At 38.6% G+C, this 17,852-nt stretch overlaps 1 protein-coding gene across 1 annotated transcript in view; it reads left to right on the top strand.

The window, feature by feature from the left end:
• Positions 1-7,654: 7,654 nt before the first annotated feature.
• Positions 7,655-17,852, top strand: part of ksr2 (kinase suppressor of ras 2) — a 78,661-nt gene continuing 68,463 nt past the window's right edge. Inside the window, exons 1-2 of the mRNA XM_076269948.1 lie at positions 7,655-7,831; positions 14,659-14,799. Coding sequence (XP_076126063.1) covers positions 7,655-7,831; positions 14,659-14,799 — 318 coding nt within the window. The remainder of the gene's footprint in view (positions 7,832-14,658; positions 14,800-17,852) is intronic.

Genomic DNA, 17,852 nt, shown 5'->3' with positions numbered 1-17,852 from the left:
ATTAAGGCAACTCCATTTCCCAGAAGCTCCTGAAAGCTATGATGAAATTGTTTACATGTTTAAATCCAAGCTGCCGTCTTGCACTAGCCTCAAAACGCAGCCAGCGCGCATTATGGAAGTGTCATCGGAGACCCTGAAATGACTGTTTGCACAGCAAATTGAGTAAAGTAAGTGGAGGTAACTCCTATTCCTCAAAGGATATTTTCCCAAGTATTAATAGCTCAGGCTACTTCAGCCAATCGGTTACACGTTTGCTAAGCAATAAGCAAAGCCTAGTTCACGTATTGATTTAGACCTAGGCTACAATCAAACCAATCTCTAAAATAGGCACTGCATTCTAAGTTTTTTATTCTAACTTAAAATAGCTTTATAGATTTTTATTTTTTCTAGATCTACATTTACGTTTTAAAATGAATTATATGGTGCAGCCTCTGAAGAATTATTCTTGCGAGTAGGCCTAGCATATTTTAACGCGCGGTTTTTGATTGTCATTACGCGATCACGTTCATTTTGAGAGCACTGATATACAGTAGCCTAGCCCATAGTGTTTACATTTACAGGTCATTTGCGTTCCACCTGTCATATGCGCCCCTCACATGTAGCCTAGGGTTGATGCCACCAAAAAATCTCACAGGCACACCTTAATTAGGGTAGACTGAGTACAGTTGAGACATACGTACAGTTGAGACACCTTAAATATCTTGCTTGCACAGCAAGCCCAAGTTGTGATTTTTGCTATGCACATGCGTATTAGTGCCCTCTTTGATCATGGAAAATTTGAACGACACAAGGATCTCCCATCCAAGGATATCGGCAATTTTTTTTTTCCAAAGTAAGAATTTCACTTCACCATGCACCTTCGACAATGAATAGCTCATTACACGTATGTTGCTGTTAAACGTAACTGGTATCATTACAAACATTATTCTGTGTATATTTTGGCATATTTTATTGCATTGTGTCATGTAAGGTCGTTGCAAAATCTAGAGAAATGTGTGAGGTGGTCAGCGGGGGGACAATTGAGACACACATTGGATCGATAATTTCTGGCTACGCCCTTAAAGTAGCTTATTTATTTGTTTATTTTAATTAGCCTAGTCGCCTGCTGTAGTTTTAATGGTCACTTTGCTATTTTAAAGTTGTATCAGGTAGCTTAGTTTACTCAGGTAGTTAGTTGACTTTACATTCTCCTATGTGGGCCTAACACTTCAGCCATTTGGAACAGAAGAACACACCAGAATAGGCCTGTTTAGTAGTAGGCCTAAGCATGATTTGATGGCTGCATTCCTACACTTATAAAATGCAATTCAATGCGGAAGTAATCTAAGTATTCAGAATACGTTACTCAGATTGTGTAACGTAACGGAATATGTTACAGATTTCATTTTTGGGCATGTATTCTGTATTCTGTAACGGAATACGTTTTGAAAGTAACCCTCCCAACACTGCGTATGACACATACTCACACAGTAGACATATGTACGCTTGCATGCACAGGCACATACGCAGGCACACACACAAGCACGCACACACACACACACACACACATAACATAAACATGTACATGCACACATGCACACAATTCAAGAATTTCTCAGAATTATGAACAGGATAGATGGAGGTGGGGTTGTATAAAATGAATTTTACATGTGAAATCTATGAACTAATCATTTTTTGGTACTTGTTGTCTAGCAGATATCAGTGAGAATTGAGTGTGGATAATGCAATTTAGTGAGACAGTTAGAATCATATAGGCCTTTCAGCGTGATTTATTTTGGTGGAAAAAATGTGCTGGACTGGGCGGCGGTCATATTTTGTACCGCTCTGCGGTACATCTAGTTTCAATAGGCCCTAGGCTATGTATGCCTTTAAAAAAAAATTATATATATATATATATATTAGGCTATTAATAATAATAGGCATAATAATGATAATTTTAATAATAACGTCACAGTCTATTGAACGTAGCCTACTAATTAGCCTAATCAGTGAAGCATAAATCGCCAACCGAGCAAATGTGAACAAATAAGTTACACATTTAATGAAATACACCGAATAGCCTATAGGCTAAATACTGGCCAATATTTTCATTTGTTGTAGCGTGACAAGGTGGCGTGAAAGGATAGACCTCTACATTTCGGATCTTGTAGTCGTAGGTTCGAGCCTACATAATGATCAATTAACAATGGTGCTGGAATCTTGGATAGGCTCAGTCACTAAATATTCCTATGATTGTTTAGAACCTGTAGTCATAGTTTTAACTACTGATTGGAGACCATGCTTACTAGCCTAGGCTTAGGATAAATGTATATTATGTTCTATGAAAATTGTCATGGTTAGATTAGATTCAACTTTATTGTCATTGTGCAGAGCACAAGTACAAATACAACCAAATACAGTTTGCATCTAACCAGAAGTGCCAAAAAGGCAGAAAAGGGCAATGATATATAAAGTATAGACAGGTGGTGCATAGACAGGACAATAAATATAGTGCAGTGTAGACAGTATACAGTTGGTTTGCAGAAGGTGGTTTAGAGTAATATAAATGAAATATGTGCAGTATCTTAGCAGTTACCTTACAGTAAGAGCAGAATAAATATGGATATGTAGTATGAACAATGTTGAACATGTTATGTAAGTGCTTTGGGTTTCACTCTGTTCTAAAAGCGCTATATAAATGAATACTTTACTTTATGATTGCCCTTCATTTCACTGGAAGTTTTTCATGCCTTTATGCAGCATTTTTCCAATGTTGCCCTTGTTATGTGTTTTCACTGTGACACTGAAAATTGAATACTGTTACCACACACAAGTATTTCATGATATTTTAAATGCACAGATACAGTTTTTTTACCATTACTTTTCATCCATTGTAGTTATGAAGTCGTGCATTGAATCACAACCACAAAATGACAGTTCACATAGCACAAATGTTTCTATGCTCAAATGGTTGAAGAATCTGCGCCAGCTGTACCAACACACACACACACACACACACACACACACACACACACACAGTTACTGTAGGTGCTGCTCATGTTGTTGCCTTCTGCTGCTGAGATAGTAGCAAAGTCTATACTGTTCAAATGCATGTCTATATTCCCTGAGTGCACTGACATTTCAAGACCTACTTTATTCCATCAACCCCCTATGATAATACAAGCATGTCAACTGCTCCATCTAGGAGCCCAACAGCGAGGCAGAGGCACGGTACAACAACGCCCATAGCCGGACCCACGTTGTTGTGGAGAAGGCCCTGGGCATGTGGAAAGGTGTGTGAGCAAATCCGCTGGTGGCCTGAAGCTCCATCCTGCAAAGGCGTGCAGTGTAGTTTTGGTGGCGGTGCTTCTGCAACATGGCCCTTCAGGATCACATCCCACTGCCGGCTGATGAGGAGCTGTTAGTGGAGGAGGTGGAAGAGGTCATTCCAGTGGCTGCTGCACACCTTCCTGTTGGCCTGGAAGCACACTGGGAATTAGTTGCACATATGTTTGGCCCCTAAACACCCAAACCCCACAATTCCCTGCCACATTACCTGTTTTTTCCCCTTTTGTTTATGTTTTTTACATTTCTTTTAGTTTGGTGGGGGTGAGGGGGTAAATGTACTTAACTTTCCCACCATCACTTTCTCCCCATGATCCCTCACACACACACACACACACACACATTCCCTATGAGCCATGACATCACAATACATACACAGATTGAAAGGTCACAAAGCAAAGGCAACTTACCATTTTTCCGCCTCCCATGACAGGCCTACCCATACCTGGGCCATGAGGGACAAGTTAAATCAGTGAAAATCATGTCACATTTTGACACTGACTCAACTTCACAGCATTGAAGCACACATTCTCCAATGTCATTGTACCAACCTAATTCAGCTATGTGTTCAAATATCAAGATCATATAATAACTGAGAGTAGTGTAACTTATACACCCGCTAAACATAGCTTGTGATCAGACAAGATACAACACAAACCCCACTCCACAGGCATAGGCTACTCACCTCACACCCATCGACTCAGTCTTGAACCCCTGACCTCTCTCATGTAAAGCACACACGCTACAGTCTCTGCCACAGCACAGTCACTTCACCACATCATAATGGGCTGTAGAGTCCATATACCGTTAGCTATGTATATGATTAGCAGATGCTTCATCCAAACACACTTAACATACGACTACAATGTAACGTTATCCTTTTATAACAATTACAATGCTAGCCTCACATAACAATACCGTTGGCATTCAAAAGCTTTATCACCAGATAACTTAACGGGTGTTCGAAAGAATCTGTGCTGACACATTAGCATTAGGCTACATGTAAATTCACGAATAATAACAACACAGATGATTGCGGTCACCATAGCACTTCACCACAGGCCGCTCTGTTGTAGACTAACTCCACAACACTTCACTTTCCACTGTACCACATAACGTTGTCCAGTAATGTGCAATTGTAGCTTCCAGCAATGCTATGGTATGCTATGGTATGGTATCCCACAGCAATGTTATGGGATCGTTTAATGGCTACTCATCCCATCTGTCCTCTGCGTGTTCCGTCATCAGGGTTACGTTCTCTACTATGGTTCTTACTACTTACTACAGGTCGAGAGGTGTAGCTGTAACTACACAACTTTACGATAGTGGTTGCGAACGTTAGTTGCTACTATGGTTTTGGGAAACACTGACGCAGTGTCACGATGCATCGTACTATGTAAGTTCCACCACTATAGTTCACACTATCGTTTTGGGGAACAGTTGTGTCGTACTTACATAGTTGCAACCATAGACATAATATACTATAGACGCCGCATCGACCGCTACCCCCTACTAGCGCTGACGAGATTTGGAGCCGCCATCTTGGACCGGTCATCCACTCCACTTAGTGTAATCTGTTTGGCCAGTGCAATGAGCTGTCAGCGCACTTAATTAATCATATCTCACTGAATACCGAACAGATTTTCACGGGGTTTTTTTTGCTGCAAAGGTCATACATGTAGCTATGATACTGGCCACATTGTTCGAAAATACAAAAAAAAACAATAGTACGGTAATGTTAAATCTTACTTGTGAAAAGTAAATCCCCCGAGAATGGTCCGCCGATTTGAGCAGGAACATGCTGCACAGTGCTGTCATCTTGTGTTTTCTGCTGCAACGCAATGAGGAGTATGACAGGTCCAAGATGGCGGCCGCATTTCTTGTTTCCAGCAGCCAATGCGGCGTCTATGTATATTATGTCTATGGTTGCAACCATGTTAGTTGCTACCGTAGTTAGCAACGATGCTTTTGGGAAACGCACTCCAGGCTGCCTAGCAGCATGAATAAAATCGCGCGCGTAAGGCAGCATGGGAAAACCCAGGCTACCTTATCATCACCAGTAATATTGAATATTGTCAATGCTTATCATTCACATCACTGGCAATTATATATAATATAATTGAAGTATAATAGAATATTATTGAAGTATTGTTTTACTTTTTTAACACCTACCTTTAATTTCATGATTACATTGTATTGCTGGTGTAAGTGCAATTAGGTGCCTTTCCCTTAAAGAAGGAGAGTAGCCTAACTTGTGTCCATGTCCGTAGGCTATTATTTGGAAATGAGACATGCATAAGGGTATGAGGATGTAAGTCAGGATGTTTGCGATTTGAAATATTAAAAAACCAAACAACTCGAAGAGAATCTGTCTTGGATCGCAGAGGAGTGTTATGCAATGCCATTAAAAACCACTGACTTAGCTGATTTAACTGATTTAACTTAATTTCATTGCCTGGGTTACAGACACAGACTTGAGAGATGCAAGTCAGCAGATCAGCTATTATTTTTTGTTGACATCAAATCTGAAGAGGAATATATCAAGTTTATCCAACTGCTGTTCTGGTAGTTCACTCACATGTTGTTTTTTGTCTTCTCATGCCCTGATAGTTCTGCTCCATTTTCTCATCAACAAAATATAACTCTCACTAACTTCATGCAAGAGGGAGGCGAGGGGCCTTGGTTACTTTCCAGGGCCCTACACAATGTGCATAGTGTGCGTATAGGGCAGTCCGGCTCTAGCTTAATTGAAATATTGAACCAACTTGTTTGTAAATTCAAACAGTTCTGCAACACTGCCTATGTAAGATATGCCAGTTTAAATCATATGAATCCTCTGACACAATAAGCAAACTGCAAAGACAATAAGCAAGGTGTTTCAGTGAGTAGGCCTATTGTGTAATATACTGTTGAAGTAGGTCTAATATTTTTTAGCTAGGTGGTCCGTACATTTCTTTTTTATTGGTTAAGTGGTCCTTTGTCTGAAAAAGTTTGAGAAACACTGCTCTAAACCAATTCAGAGGATTAAGGGACCATACACTGAAAAATAAATAAATAAAATAAATCGCTGGATTTACTATTTTATCGTGTACATCTGTTGCACATTAATACAATGTCTAAAATTATTGCAGCATTTCTCTTTTCAGTTTACAACATTGATTAATGCTGTGATCACCCAATTTGATCAAGTAATTCCAGTAAAATTGTTTAAATTAAGTTTACATTAAATATTCATGTAATTTCAACATCATTGTGTTATACAGGTGGCATGTACTGAGAGTAGGCATTCAGATTAGTATTGCAACCTCAATGTTAAAGGTTGCAATATGTTATGTTAAATGTTAACATATTTTGTATTTGTATTTTAAATACACATCAGAAATACTGCCCATCCCCAATTATGCTTCAGTCTGGAATGGGATTTTTTTTATTATTTAGTCAGTTACATTTTCAAGGATAATAGGGCACAGATACCCCCCACACCACCAACAAATCTCAAACACACGCACGCGCGCGCACACACACACACACACACACACACACACACACACGCACACGCACACGCACGCGCACACACAGTGATATGCCTACATCTAATTAAGACAATTTCTCATCCATTATAGTTTATTAGTAGCTTAGTTAGTGGGACTGTTCTATGTTAGGATATGTCGTTTATGTCAAATTGATCGATGAGAAAGGTTGTTTGGGTTCAAACCGTGAGCTCGTTGCATTGATGCATGTCTCGCGAGAACTCCATCCTCCTCATTCGAAGGAGGCTGCTCTTCTGTCGCCGATGCGATGCTGTTGCTAATGCTTGTATTTGATTGACAGGAAACATGTCGGTATGGTGGGAGAGCGCCGGGATGCAGCTGATGGAAGAGGAGACGGGGAGTACCTGCGCCCAGTTTAGATATCACCTTTAGAACTGCTTTTGCGGCACTGTATCATTAGCCGTTCTCTTAGCACGCGGCATCTTGAAGGTTTAGGTTTATGTAAAATAGCAAGAGCTTTTATTGGTTTCCACTGGAGCCATGGTGTTGCTGTAAATTTATTCCTCTTCGTTAGCAGTATTATAGTGCTTGAATCAGCCCCCATCAAAACCACAAACTGCACTACCCAGATGAAAACACACCGCCAGGATATACTAAAACGACAACAATGGAGTCGCCTTTCACGTAGATTCTCGCTTTTTCAATTTACATAGACTAAATTGTTTCGGCTTTACGCGTCTTATTTACTTTTACGCGTTTGGTTTTCTTTTCGGTTGACCAAGGTAATCTTCAACAGCATTTTTAAAAGTACAAATTTAATCGACCACTGCTTGCAAATTATGGACGAAGATAATATGACAAAAAGCGAAGAGCAGCATCTGAGTTTGCAAAAAGCCTTGCAGCAGTGCGAGCTGGTGCAAAATATGATAGACATAAGCATTTCCAGTTTAGAGGGTTTAAGGACCAAATGTGCCACATCCAACGACTTGACACAGAAAGAGATACGTACGCTGGAGGTAAGCATCTCTTTTACCACAACGGACAAGCCGTCCTCGTTAGTGGTGAAAAACATTTGCAATTGAAATTGATCGGGAAATATGTTGCTTATGACAATTTTATGCAAATAACAGGATGACGCCTAGAATATTTTTAATGATTATGTGTTGATACTTTGTTTGACCATCTTGAAGATTTGACCATAAACAATGATATAGCCATATCTATCTTTGCGTGCGGTGTAATAAATTAAGAGGCTAGCTGCAGTGAGCTGGTGTGAGCCTGCGCATTCTGCAGGTGGTGGAAATAAGGTGGCAAGCTCAATTTCCATCAGATTTTCATCGGCAACATGTTAACATTAAGAGGCTTCCGTTTTTCGCCGGTAAATGTAGACTTACATTCTCACTGTGAATGTATGTTTCTGTGTAGGCAAAATTATTGTTCTGTGGAGATGCGTGATGCCTTGTGAAATAATAGCTTTGTTATAGGAAAGAATATCGTTTGTAGAACACTTCGGCTATCAGGAAAATATTGTAGAAGATATTAAATTATGTTATATAAGAATTGTGTACTACACCTGTGTTTTGTTGACGTAGAGTATTTGCTTGAAGTTAATGCTAAGTTAGGCTCTTAGGATTGTGAATCCCTCTGAGATTTACGAGCGATCACCAGAGGGTTTTCTGGGTTGGCGGGGAATTTCGAACTATTAAAAAGGGATTTGTAGTTCTCGCAGGGAAGGTTATGATGAAGTTTTTGACCAGTACAGGTAACAATTTTTATATGTTGGTTCATGTTGTTTATATATGTTGGTTCATGCATCACAGGCGTTTTACACTGCCTTCATTAGAGGAACATTCATGTTAATGTATTTTTAAGCCATATAATGGAATAAAGGCCTTTATGAATATGCTGCCTCATATCGTAGTCCAAAAGGACTTTTCTCACTGGATAGATGTGTGTATTTTGTCATGGTCACCGTGATCAAGTTTGCATCTTGATTCACACTTTTGAAGATGACTCAAATGGGATACATTCTTAGGTATGGTGTGACTGTGATGACCTGAGTGTATATTCCTTTCTATCCATTCTTAAGTTATGTTAAAGTGATAACTTACAGCAAGTCTCATCACTTGTAAAAGGTGTTGTGTTTCCACATTGGCAGATCTACAATCAGACAGTTTAAGTTTTTTGTCTGCAAATAGTGAACTTTCAATATCTAAAATGAGACCAAATATTATGAGCCAGTTTCTGTAGGCTTATTATATTGCGGTATCACACCTAGCCATAGTCTACTTTTGTCCCCCTCTTTCAGCCTGAAACTAATCCATGTATCATGTAGGAAAGGCATAATAGGTATGATTACATACAAACATTATGAAGTATAGTATTGGCAATATCTGTTTGAAACCTAAGATTTGGTTGCTGTTGCCTCAGATGAATAATATAAAAATAGAGTAAAAACCTTTGTCATGACTAAAGTTGTTCAGCTCAACAATGTGCTGATGAAAAACAAAAATGGTTTATGACAGAAGACGCCAAATGGCAGGGTCCCATTTTCTCAGTGTATCACAGCCAGCATTGTTAGTGAAAAGGCTGTTGGTATATTTAGTAAATCTACAGTATACCTGTACCCAGGATTAGTTGAACCAATGACTAGTGAAGCATTTGCTGTCACTCTATTGCTTGCCCAAGTACTCCCAACACAGTTTCCCCTTCCCTTCGCTTCTCAGTTTCCCCTTCTTTTCGCTTCTCAGTTTCCCCTCTCTTCCCTTTTCAGTTTCCTTCTCTTCTCTGACCAGATGAAATTGCTTGGGTTCCAGCTAATATCTTTCAAATAACTTTCTTGCAGCTAATAGTAAACGTTTCAATTTTATACATAATATATTCATAATTCTAAGATGCTTAGCAACTTGACAAAACTAATTAATCACAGAGATAGATTATTTAAAGATACAGGGACGCAGTGTACTTCACAGCCATGTATTGAAGCACATTGGCAGATCGATGTGCTATGTAAAGAATATTGATTGATTGATTGATGCTATGTAGGCTAATTCCTTAATACTAGGACTTGATTTTAGGATTATGCAAGTGTGGAGTAGCCTAACAAATTGCTGTCATACATTGATTCTTAGTGTTCTATACTGTACTTGATGGTGTACCATAGCACTGCTATACAATGACTACACTTCAGTATCCTGGTTATGATTGGGATTTTGAAGTGTCCCGGTTTACTATTCCATGATTACACCTTATCCCGGTCTCTGTTTTGTTGGTAAACGGGATACTAGTATTCATCGAGGATATTGGTAACCAGGTAAACACCATATCCTGAATAGGGGTGTCACGATTCTCCAAATCCTCGATTCGATGCAATTTTCGATTTTAAAGTCACGATTCGATTCGATTTTCGATCTTTTATTTCAACATTACTATTAATGCATTACTTATATGTTATTTACTCTTTTTGGCCTTTTCCTTTTCTGTTTGGGGGGGGGGGGGGGGGCTTTTATTTTGAAACCGCTTTTTATTTTGAAACCGTTCCAACCGCGAGGTTGTAATGTAAACAGAACCAACATTAGGCTAAAACAGAGACGTGAACATAGTGAAATGAAACAACACAGAATTATAATTTGATCGTTTCAGCACACTTCGAAGAGACCCAAGGTTAGTGTTCATGGATACTTATCAATGTGCATTTTAAGCCTTAAAGTAACTTTGGACTGTAACTAGATCATCTTTTCACTTGCTAAGTTGAGTAGGGTAAGTTAGTTTTAATTGACGTGAATGAACGAGTACTTCCACACCGGTGATTTCAAAGTAGCAAGAGGGGCTTTGATTTCGGTAGGTTGATGTGTATATTTTAACTGGCTGCAGCCTAAAATTAGAGGAGTGTTGATGCTGCAGTTCAGCACGTGCGTTTGTGCGTCTTGGCATACATGCTGTGACATTGGGGGTGTGGCTGCATCGTCGATTCTACTTTTAAATTTGAAGTTCGAGATTGAGATATAAAATCGAAATCGTGACACCCTTAATCCTGAATCATCAATATTGGGATAAGCCTATGAAGTGCATGTAAAAGCAATCAATATAACAAGGGTTGTGTAATATACAGTCTTGTCAGATGTGGGAACTGAGTCTTGTGCTATGTTTCTGGCATATCGAGGACTTTGTTGGAAAAGCAAAAGTGTATCCTGAGGTCTTTAGAGCCTCAGCCTCATAATTTATTAAAATTATGTTTTGGGTTGCCAGCTTGTCAGAGATGAGGTCAGGAGACAAGGGATTATAACATGTTTACACAACTGTGGGGGTCTGAGTCAAAATAAAACAACAAAAAACAACAACATGTTTACATTTATGTTAATATTTAATGCGGAAAGAATAGTTAATATTGCAGAGCTGAACTTTTGTATAAACTGAACCATTTTGGACCCTTAATGAAAGTAACATAACAGTTTAACTGAATGTTGTAAAAAGTAATGTGATTCCTTTGACTATATAAAACTGTTGATGAGTGTTATGTTCACCAGTAATGTAGTGCATTTCTCTGTAGGATTTGTAGGTTCTCTGCTAGGTGCATGACAATATTGATATGACTAGCATAATTTCTTACTGGTAACATGACTGGATGATGAATACTCATGTAACAAATATATTGTGAAGTTCTTAGGGGGTAAAAGTAAAAAGAAAATGTTTTTCTGATGATCCAACTGTATCACCACATCGTAGGTGGAGTTTTCTCTAATGCCAGAGGATCTGCCAGAGTTTGCTTGGCTATCATTTGCTTTTGCAAAGAAGACTTTGTGTGAAAATGCAAAGGCTGGAACAAACATTTGTGCCACTGCCAAGCATTCTTGGGCAAATGTGTCCAGTGATATCTGCTGCACAAAAACGCTTCTTGGTGAGAGAGTGTCTAACAAGCTGTCCGAGTTAAGGCATTGTAATAGATGATGGTTATCACAAACTGTAAACCGGAGTAGGATGTGTGTGTGTGTGTGTGTGTGTGTGTGTGTGTGTGTGTGTGTGTGTGATATTAGAATGTTGATGAGGATTTTGGCTGACCTTTACATCAGCAAGCCTTGATTGAACTAATTGTTGCATTTCATTTACATAAGTAACTACAGTGAAATTAGGTCACTGTGATGTCACTGAACTCATATGACAGGGAGGGTATGTGTGTGAGAGAAATCATAGGCCCAGAACCATCATTCAGATGAATGAATGCATGGCTATTATGTCTTTCAAATGCCATTTTACACAGGCATAGCCAGCATTGTAAGCTTTGTGGAGTATTTGAAGTACCCCTTGATGTTGTTTTGTCGTTCATGAGTAACAACAGGATGGAAAAATGTTGTAGTGGCTCGCTATATTCTCATCTTGTTTTGTATGCGTCATTTGCTTGTCGAAAGTGTCTTGGGGAAGCTTTAGTTCAGAATGTGCTTGTTATTTTAAGGTAAAGTTTGGTTCAGAAGCACAGATGTCATTAAAGATTGAATAGTAGGCCTACAAAGGAATTGAGATGTGCACCAGATACCTCTCTATTCCATCTGTCAACAGAATGTTTTATGACTTGCTGTTGATGCTGCTGATATCATTGTTATTATTATGAAATCGACTAGTTGCACAAACTGTGGGGAGAATTGTCAGGGCAGTATAGTTGTTTTAGAGCTGTTGGTGTTCATGTACATGACATCAGTATAGGAATATCTTTAACATTTCCAACAGTTAAACATAGATAAGAAAATAGCTAAATGTTATTCATGTTTAATCCCTGTTCTTTAGATGGTCCCAAACAATTTAATCACATAAGTCCCCCATTTTAAAACACTGATACTGAAAAGGATTGCGCTAAAGGGACATGAGGTATATGGTAAGTACTGCATCATTGAGTTTTCTAGCACTAATTCGGTTTCTAACTCTTAATGCCGTTTATAACTATTATTTTGGACACATTTGTATATGAGGACATTATTTTATTTTATTCCAGCACAGACTAAACTAGAGACATTCACACCTTCCACATTATGCAGTATCTGTGGTTTTTACATTTTTTCTTTTTCTACAAGCATTTAGAAAATGGACATAAGTCATTTGTAAGCTGACATGACAACCACATGAAGACGTAATGATGGATTCATAAGGCACTCAAGTCATTGTCAGTTGGTGTCTTTTTTCCAACTTTACAGTGCAAGGAACAATTTTAATGTTTAGACTGGGAATCCCAGATATGCTTAAAGATATGGATCCCGGATATGCTTGTCTGTTTCAGTAGGTTGTTGCCATGAAGTTGGTATAAGATACCATTATAAATGAGTAATAATCTATAATCTCTCTCTCTTTCTCTCTCTCTCTCTCTGCTAAGTTGTTTTTGTATTTTGGTGAAGATGATGCACTGCTTCACTTTTTAAAATAGTTTTTAAACTGACCTATCTCATCCAATCATAGTGTAGATTGTGAGGTATAAACACATATTTACAAATCTGGTTGTTGTTCAATCACCTGTGAACATTTTTTGAAGTGAATTTTCGAGTATAAAGAGGGTTTAATGCAGCCGGGGCAGATTGTTTCGAGCTGACCTGTTTCCGAACTGTTTACTCTGGCCTTTCTGGGAATCCCTGAAGCAGGAAACGTGTGCAGGTTCCCAGGAAGGAGTCGGGCGATTGTGAATTCCATGAACAATTGATTAATGAGAGGATTTTGTGCACCATTTAAGCCCTACCTATAATATAAGTTATATATCACCAGTGTGAGGAACCTAAGTTACAGTTATCATTAAGCATTTAAGCATTCATGTTTTTGATGCAGACTATCAAGCACTGAAGTAATTGGTTTGTTTTGCGGATTGACAAACGTATAGATTGTTCCTAGAATTGAGGAAGCCTGTTAATCAGGAAAGGTTGGAGACCTTTAGCTGAATCAATTCACATTTAAATAGTTGATATCTGTTGTCACCTCAGACCTGTAGCTGCATTGTGGGTAGAGGTATATAGTCATTATTAGCAAGATCCCGCAGTGAGTTTGTCAGATGTTATTTGGTGGGCTCGATTCTATCCTCTTTCTCAGAGTTAAACCATGGCAGCTGATTCATTAACCTTTCATAAACATACCCTGCACACATGCATAAAGCATAAATGTGTCTTGTCCTCTATATTTTAAATGCTGCCTTTTGAGCAGCATTTAAGCATCTGTATGGCCAGCGTTAATGTCAAATCATGGATTCCTGTTCTTTGCCACAAATCCCAGCTGACTTCAAAACAGATCTTGACCTTATCTGGCATGAATATGACCCTTAGTGTGATCCACGTTTATCTCTGATATGATCCTTCCTATCAAATAAATAGGGACGAACCTTCACTCAGGAAAGGTGACTTGTACAACATTCTTACCATACCTAGGAATGTATCCAATTTGAGTCATCTTAAAAAGTGTGTATGTCATCAATATGCAAACTTGATCATGGTGGACAAACTGTAAATTGAAACTATACCACTATGAAACAGCACAACCACATGAAGGATTTTATTCCTTTATATGATATATAACTGCATTAAGATTAATGTTCCTCTGAAATGAAGACAGTGTAAAACTTTTGTAATGTGAGACATGAACTAGGACATACATCAACGGAAATACAGAACAGAGTTGATCTTTTATCTTTTAAGATTTAACTAAGGAACGGTGGGCATGTAAAATAGTATGTAAAATAGAGAGGGCATCACTGTGTTGTTGTTTTCCCCCCCTGAATGAATCTGGAAGATTGTTTTTGCTCCTCTGTGATCACTGTCTTCAGTTCACTTCAGTTCAGTTATAATGTGATGGCTTTGATTTTTGTTTTGTGCTTCCTCAGGGCAAGCTGGTGAAGTATTTCAGTCGCCAACTGTCTTGCAAGCGCAAAGTGCCCTTACAGGAGCGGAACGTGGAACTGGAAGGCTTCCCTCAGCTTGGTCACTGGTTCCGCATCGTCAACATGAGGAAGGAGGTCACTGAGGTATGCCTTGATCTGTCTTTCCTTGCGGAAGTGTTGGTACAGTCTCTTTAAAGCAACACTATGCAACAGTTTACCAGAGTGTTAAAGTTAATGCTTTTACCTTGACATAATAGCTTCTAAGTTGTAAAAGGCACAATGGCATGCCTTCTGCCCTACCTGTCTACAGAGAACCAGTTGTGTAAACAGTTGTGTAGCAAGGAAGTTAGAGGACTTGTCATATTTTTTAAAATGTGCACAGCGCTCCTACTTTTAGTGTAGCCAGTTCCATTGACTATAGTGGAAATTAATTGTTCCAGCATTGAACGGAATGCTTCAGTTATGTGCCTGGTGTAGCCTGCCCGTAGCAGGCATGCAAAATCTTGACAACACCACCTCAATTCTTGTTGGCACTGTTAGAAGCTTGCTAACACGTTAAATCATGTGTTTTGGTGACAGAGTCAGCGTTGTCATACTGTGAAAGGTTCTCTTTCTTTTTTCTGATGTGTTCCATGCCGAGAACACAGAATTATGTGGATGTATCCTGGATGGCCGGTGGGTCCGACACAGACACTTGAGTCCTTCACTTGACCATATACAATTAAACCTGAAAATGATACCAACAATAGTTGCCTGATGAAAGCATACATCAAAACATAAATATAGTACTACTAGTATAAGTAGACAACATACAAACAAACAAAAATTGGGTTCTTGAAAAAAAAGGGGTGGCAAACACTGTGGTTGGTGACTGGAACTTGGCATGATGTGTTGTTTAATATCAGTTACAATAGACCATTATCTAAGTTATAGTTCTTAGAGAGCATAAAATGTGGGCACTCCTTATCACAAGATAATATTTGTGTTACTATTGAAATGTCATATTATTTCAAATCCAAATGGGCATACCATTAAAAATATTAACATATTTTTGCTGTACTTACCTAAAATACCTATGTCTTTTGCCTGAGGGTGCCTATACTTCTGCATGTATAGGCGTTTGATGTAACCTAAGCTATCAGGCATTTAAGGAATTGGTTGGTTGATTCCCACATGTATAGATTTTTCGAAGAATAAAGGATACTTACTTAGCAGGAACAATTAGTGACCTGGAGTAATTTCATTTAAGTGGTAAAACAATCTCTCATTAACTTCAGCTCCAAGTAGTACAAAGATTGTGTTATGGGAAGAGCCCATGGGCTGGGTAATGGTTGGCTTAGCTTGGCTTGGTTGTTAAGTCCGACGTCACGGGTCCAACAGCTTTTTCATCAAAAAAACATTTACCAGAGCATCCAGCCAGTTTTCGCTACTTCTGAACCTTGTCACCATCACCTCCATTTCAGTGAGAGTAAAACAAAATTGCTTAACTCTAACAGAGTAATTACTATAGTGCAGCCAGATGATACAATCAAGGGTAACGTCCAGGTGAAAGGAATGCTACTCAGAATAGCGGAAAAAAATAGTTTATTTTCACTGTCTATGGAGAAAAGTGAGCGACTCTGAAACCTCTTGGACCCAGAAAGAGATTTATTATCCCACTATTGCATCATCACTTAATAACCGAATACCTGGTGGTTTGCTGAATTTGTACCCTTAGTTCTTTATCCATGGTGCTCCATCGGTTTTGTTTGGTGTTCATTGTGAATTTTCTTAGGCCAACACTTATAACTCTTTACTTTGGAGGGGTGTAAAGAAACTGCTAAAATGTGAGAGGATATGAAGATGTTCAAATAATACATAAAACATCATTAGCATAACATTTGCACAATTTGAACTTTTTGAAAACCATTTGAACATTGTTGTTTATAACAATCAAGTTATAGTGTGATTTCTATGTAATTTCATGTAATTCAATGCAAGTAAAATTTATTTATAATGAAATTATGTTGCTTTACAGAGCCCTTCTTGAACACAACCTTATAGTTGAAATAAAAAAGAAGCTTACAAATTTAAGACTATGTTTGTTTTAATTGGAAAGAGTGCAATATTTGGTACAGTATTTTATTGATGTGATGTTATTAGTTTAAGTAATTAACAAATCATAAAGTAATGTCATGGCACCGAAAGAATGATCTCAGACAACTTGCTGTGAACTGAGAGGATATTTGGGTTTTGCGGTGACTTGTTTACCTGTTGCATTGCACTTAGATACCTTTAATAATAAGACACACAAGGGCAATTCCATGGAAAATTTACTTTTTGTCACATCCATAACGCCAGTGAAATGCCTTGGCATTTGTATGAAGTGAATGATAACATTCATTGTTTGTGCATTTTTTCTCATGTACTGTATATTATTCAGCCAAAAATCGCAAATGCTCAAATTTCATGTAATCATTCACATTATACCATACCATCACATTTTATTGGCGTTATGGATGTTACAAAAAACATAATTTTCCATGGAATTGCCCAGTTACTGTTTGATGTGCTACATTCAATTGTTGAATGTTGTTTCAACAATTCTGCATTTAGCTGTTGTAATGTTGCATGCTTTTATCTGTTCTTATTGGAAAGCTCATCAGCAGTGCCAGAGAACATTTTAAATTGGTGTTAACTTGTACTGACTGACTACTGACTGATTTCGGGGCAGCCGTGGCCTACTGGTTAGCACTTCGGACGTGTAACCGGAGGGTTGCCGGCTCGAACCCCGACCAGTAGGCATGGCTGAATTGCCCTTGAGCAAGGCACCTAACCCCTCACTGCTCCCTGAGCGCCGCTGTTGATGCAGGCAGCTCACTGCGCCGGGATTAGTGTGTGCTTCACCTCACTGTGTGTACACTGTGTGCTGTGTGTGTTTCACTAATTCACGGATTGGGATAAATGCAGAGACCAAATTTCCCTCACGGGATCAAAAGAGTATATATACTTATATACTTGTACTTATGACCTCAAGTTTTATTTAAATTCAGTCATATTTATTAGTAAATTGAACTATGAGTATTATTTAAAGGGGTCGAGGCTGAGACACAGATACCCCATTTCATGACCTGCTGAGGAGAAGACAAAAAAACAAAAAGTAATGCAACTTAACAAAGCACAGCTATGGAACAGAAACTAGATCTCAGAAACTCTAG

This window comes from Alosa pseudoharengus, unplaced genomic scaffold, assembly GCF_046254945.1.
Source record: "Alosa pseudoharengus isolate Yale_2024_CS ecotype anadromous, Long Island Sound unplaced genomic scaffold, YU_APseudo_1.1 YU_APseudo_1.1_scf_6, whole genome shotgun sequence".
NCBI classification, from domain to species: domain Eukaryota; kingdom Metazoa; phylum Chordata; class Actinopteri; order Clupeiformes; family Clupeidae; genus Alosa; species Alosa pseudoharengus.
This window is presented reverse-complemented; position numbering and strand designations above follow the sequence as displayed.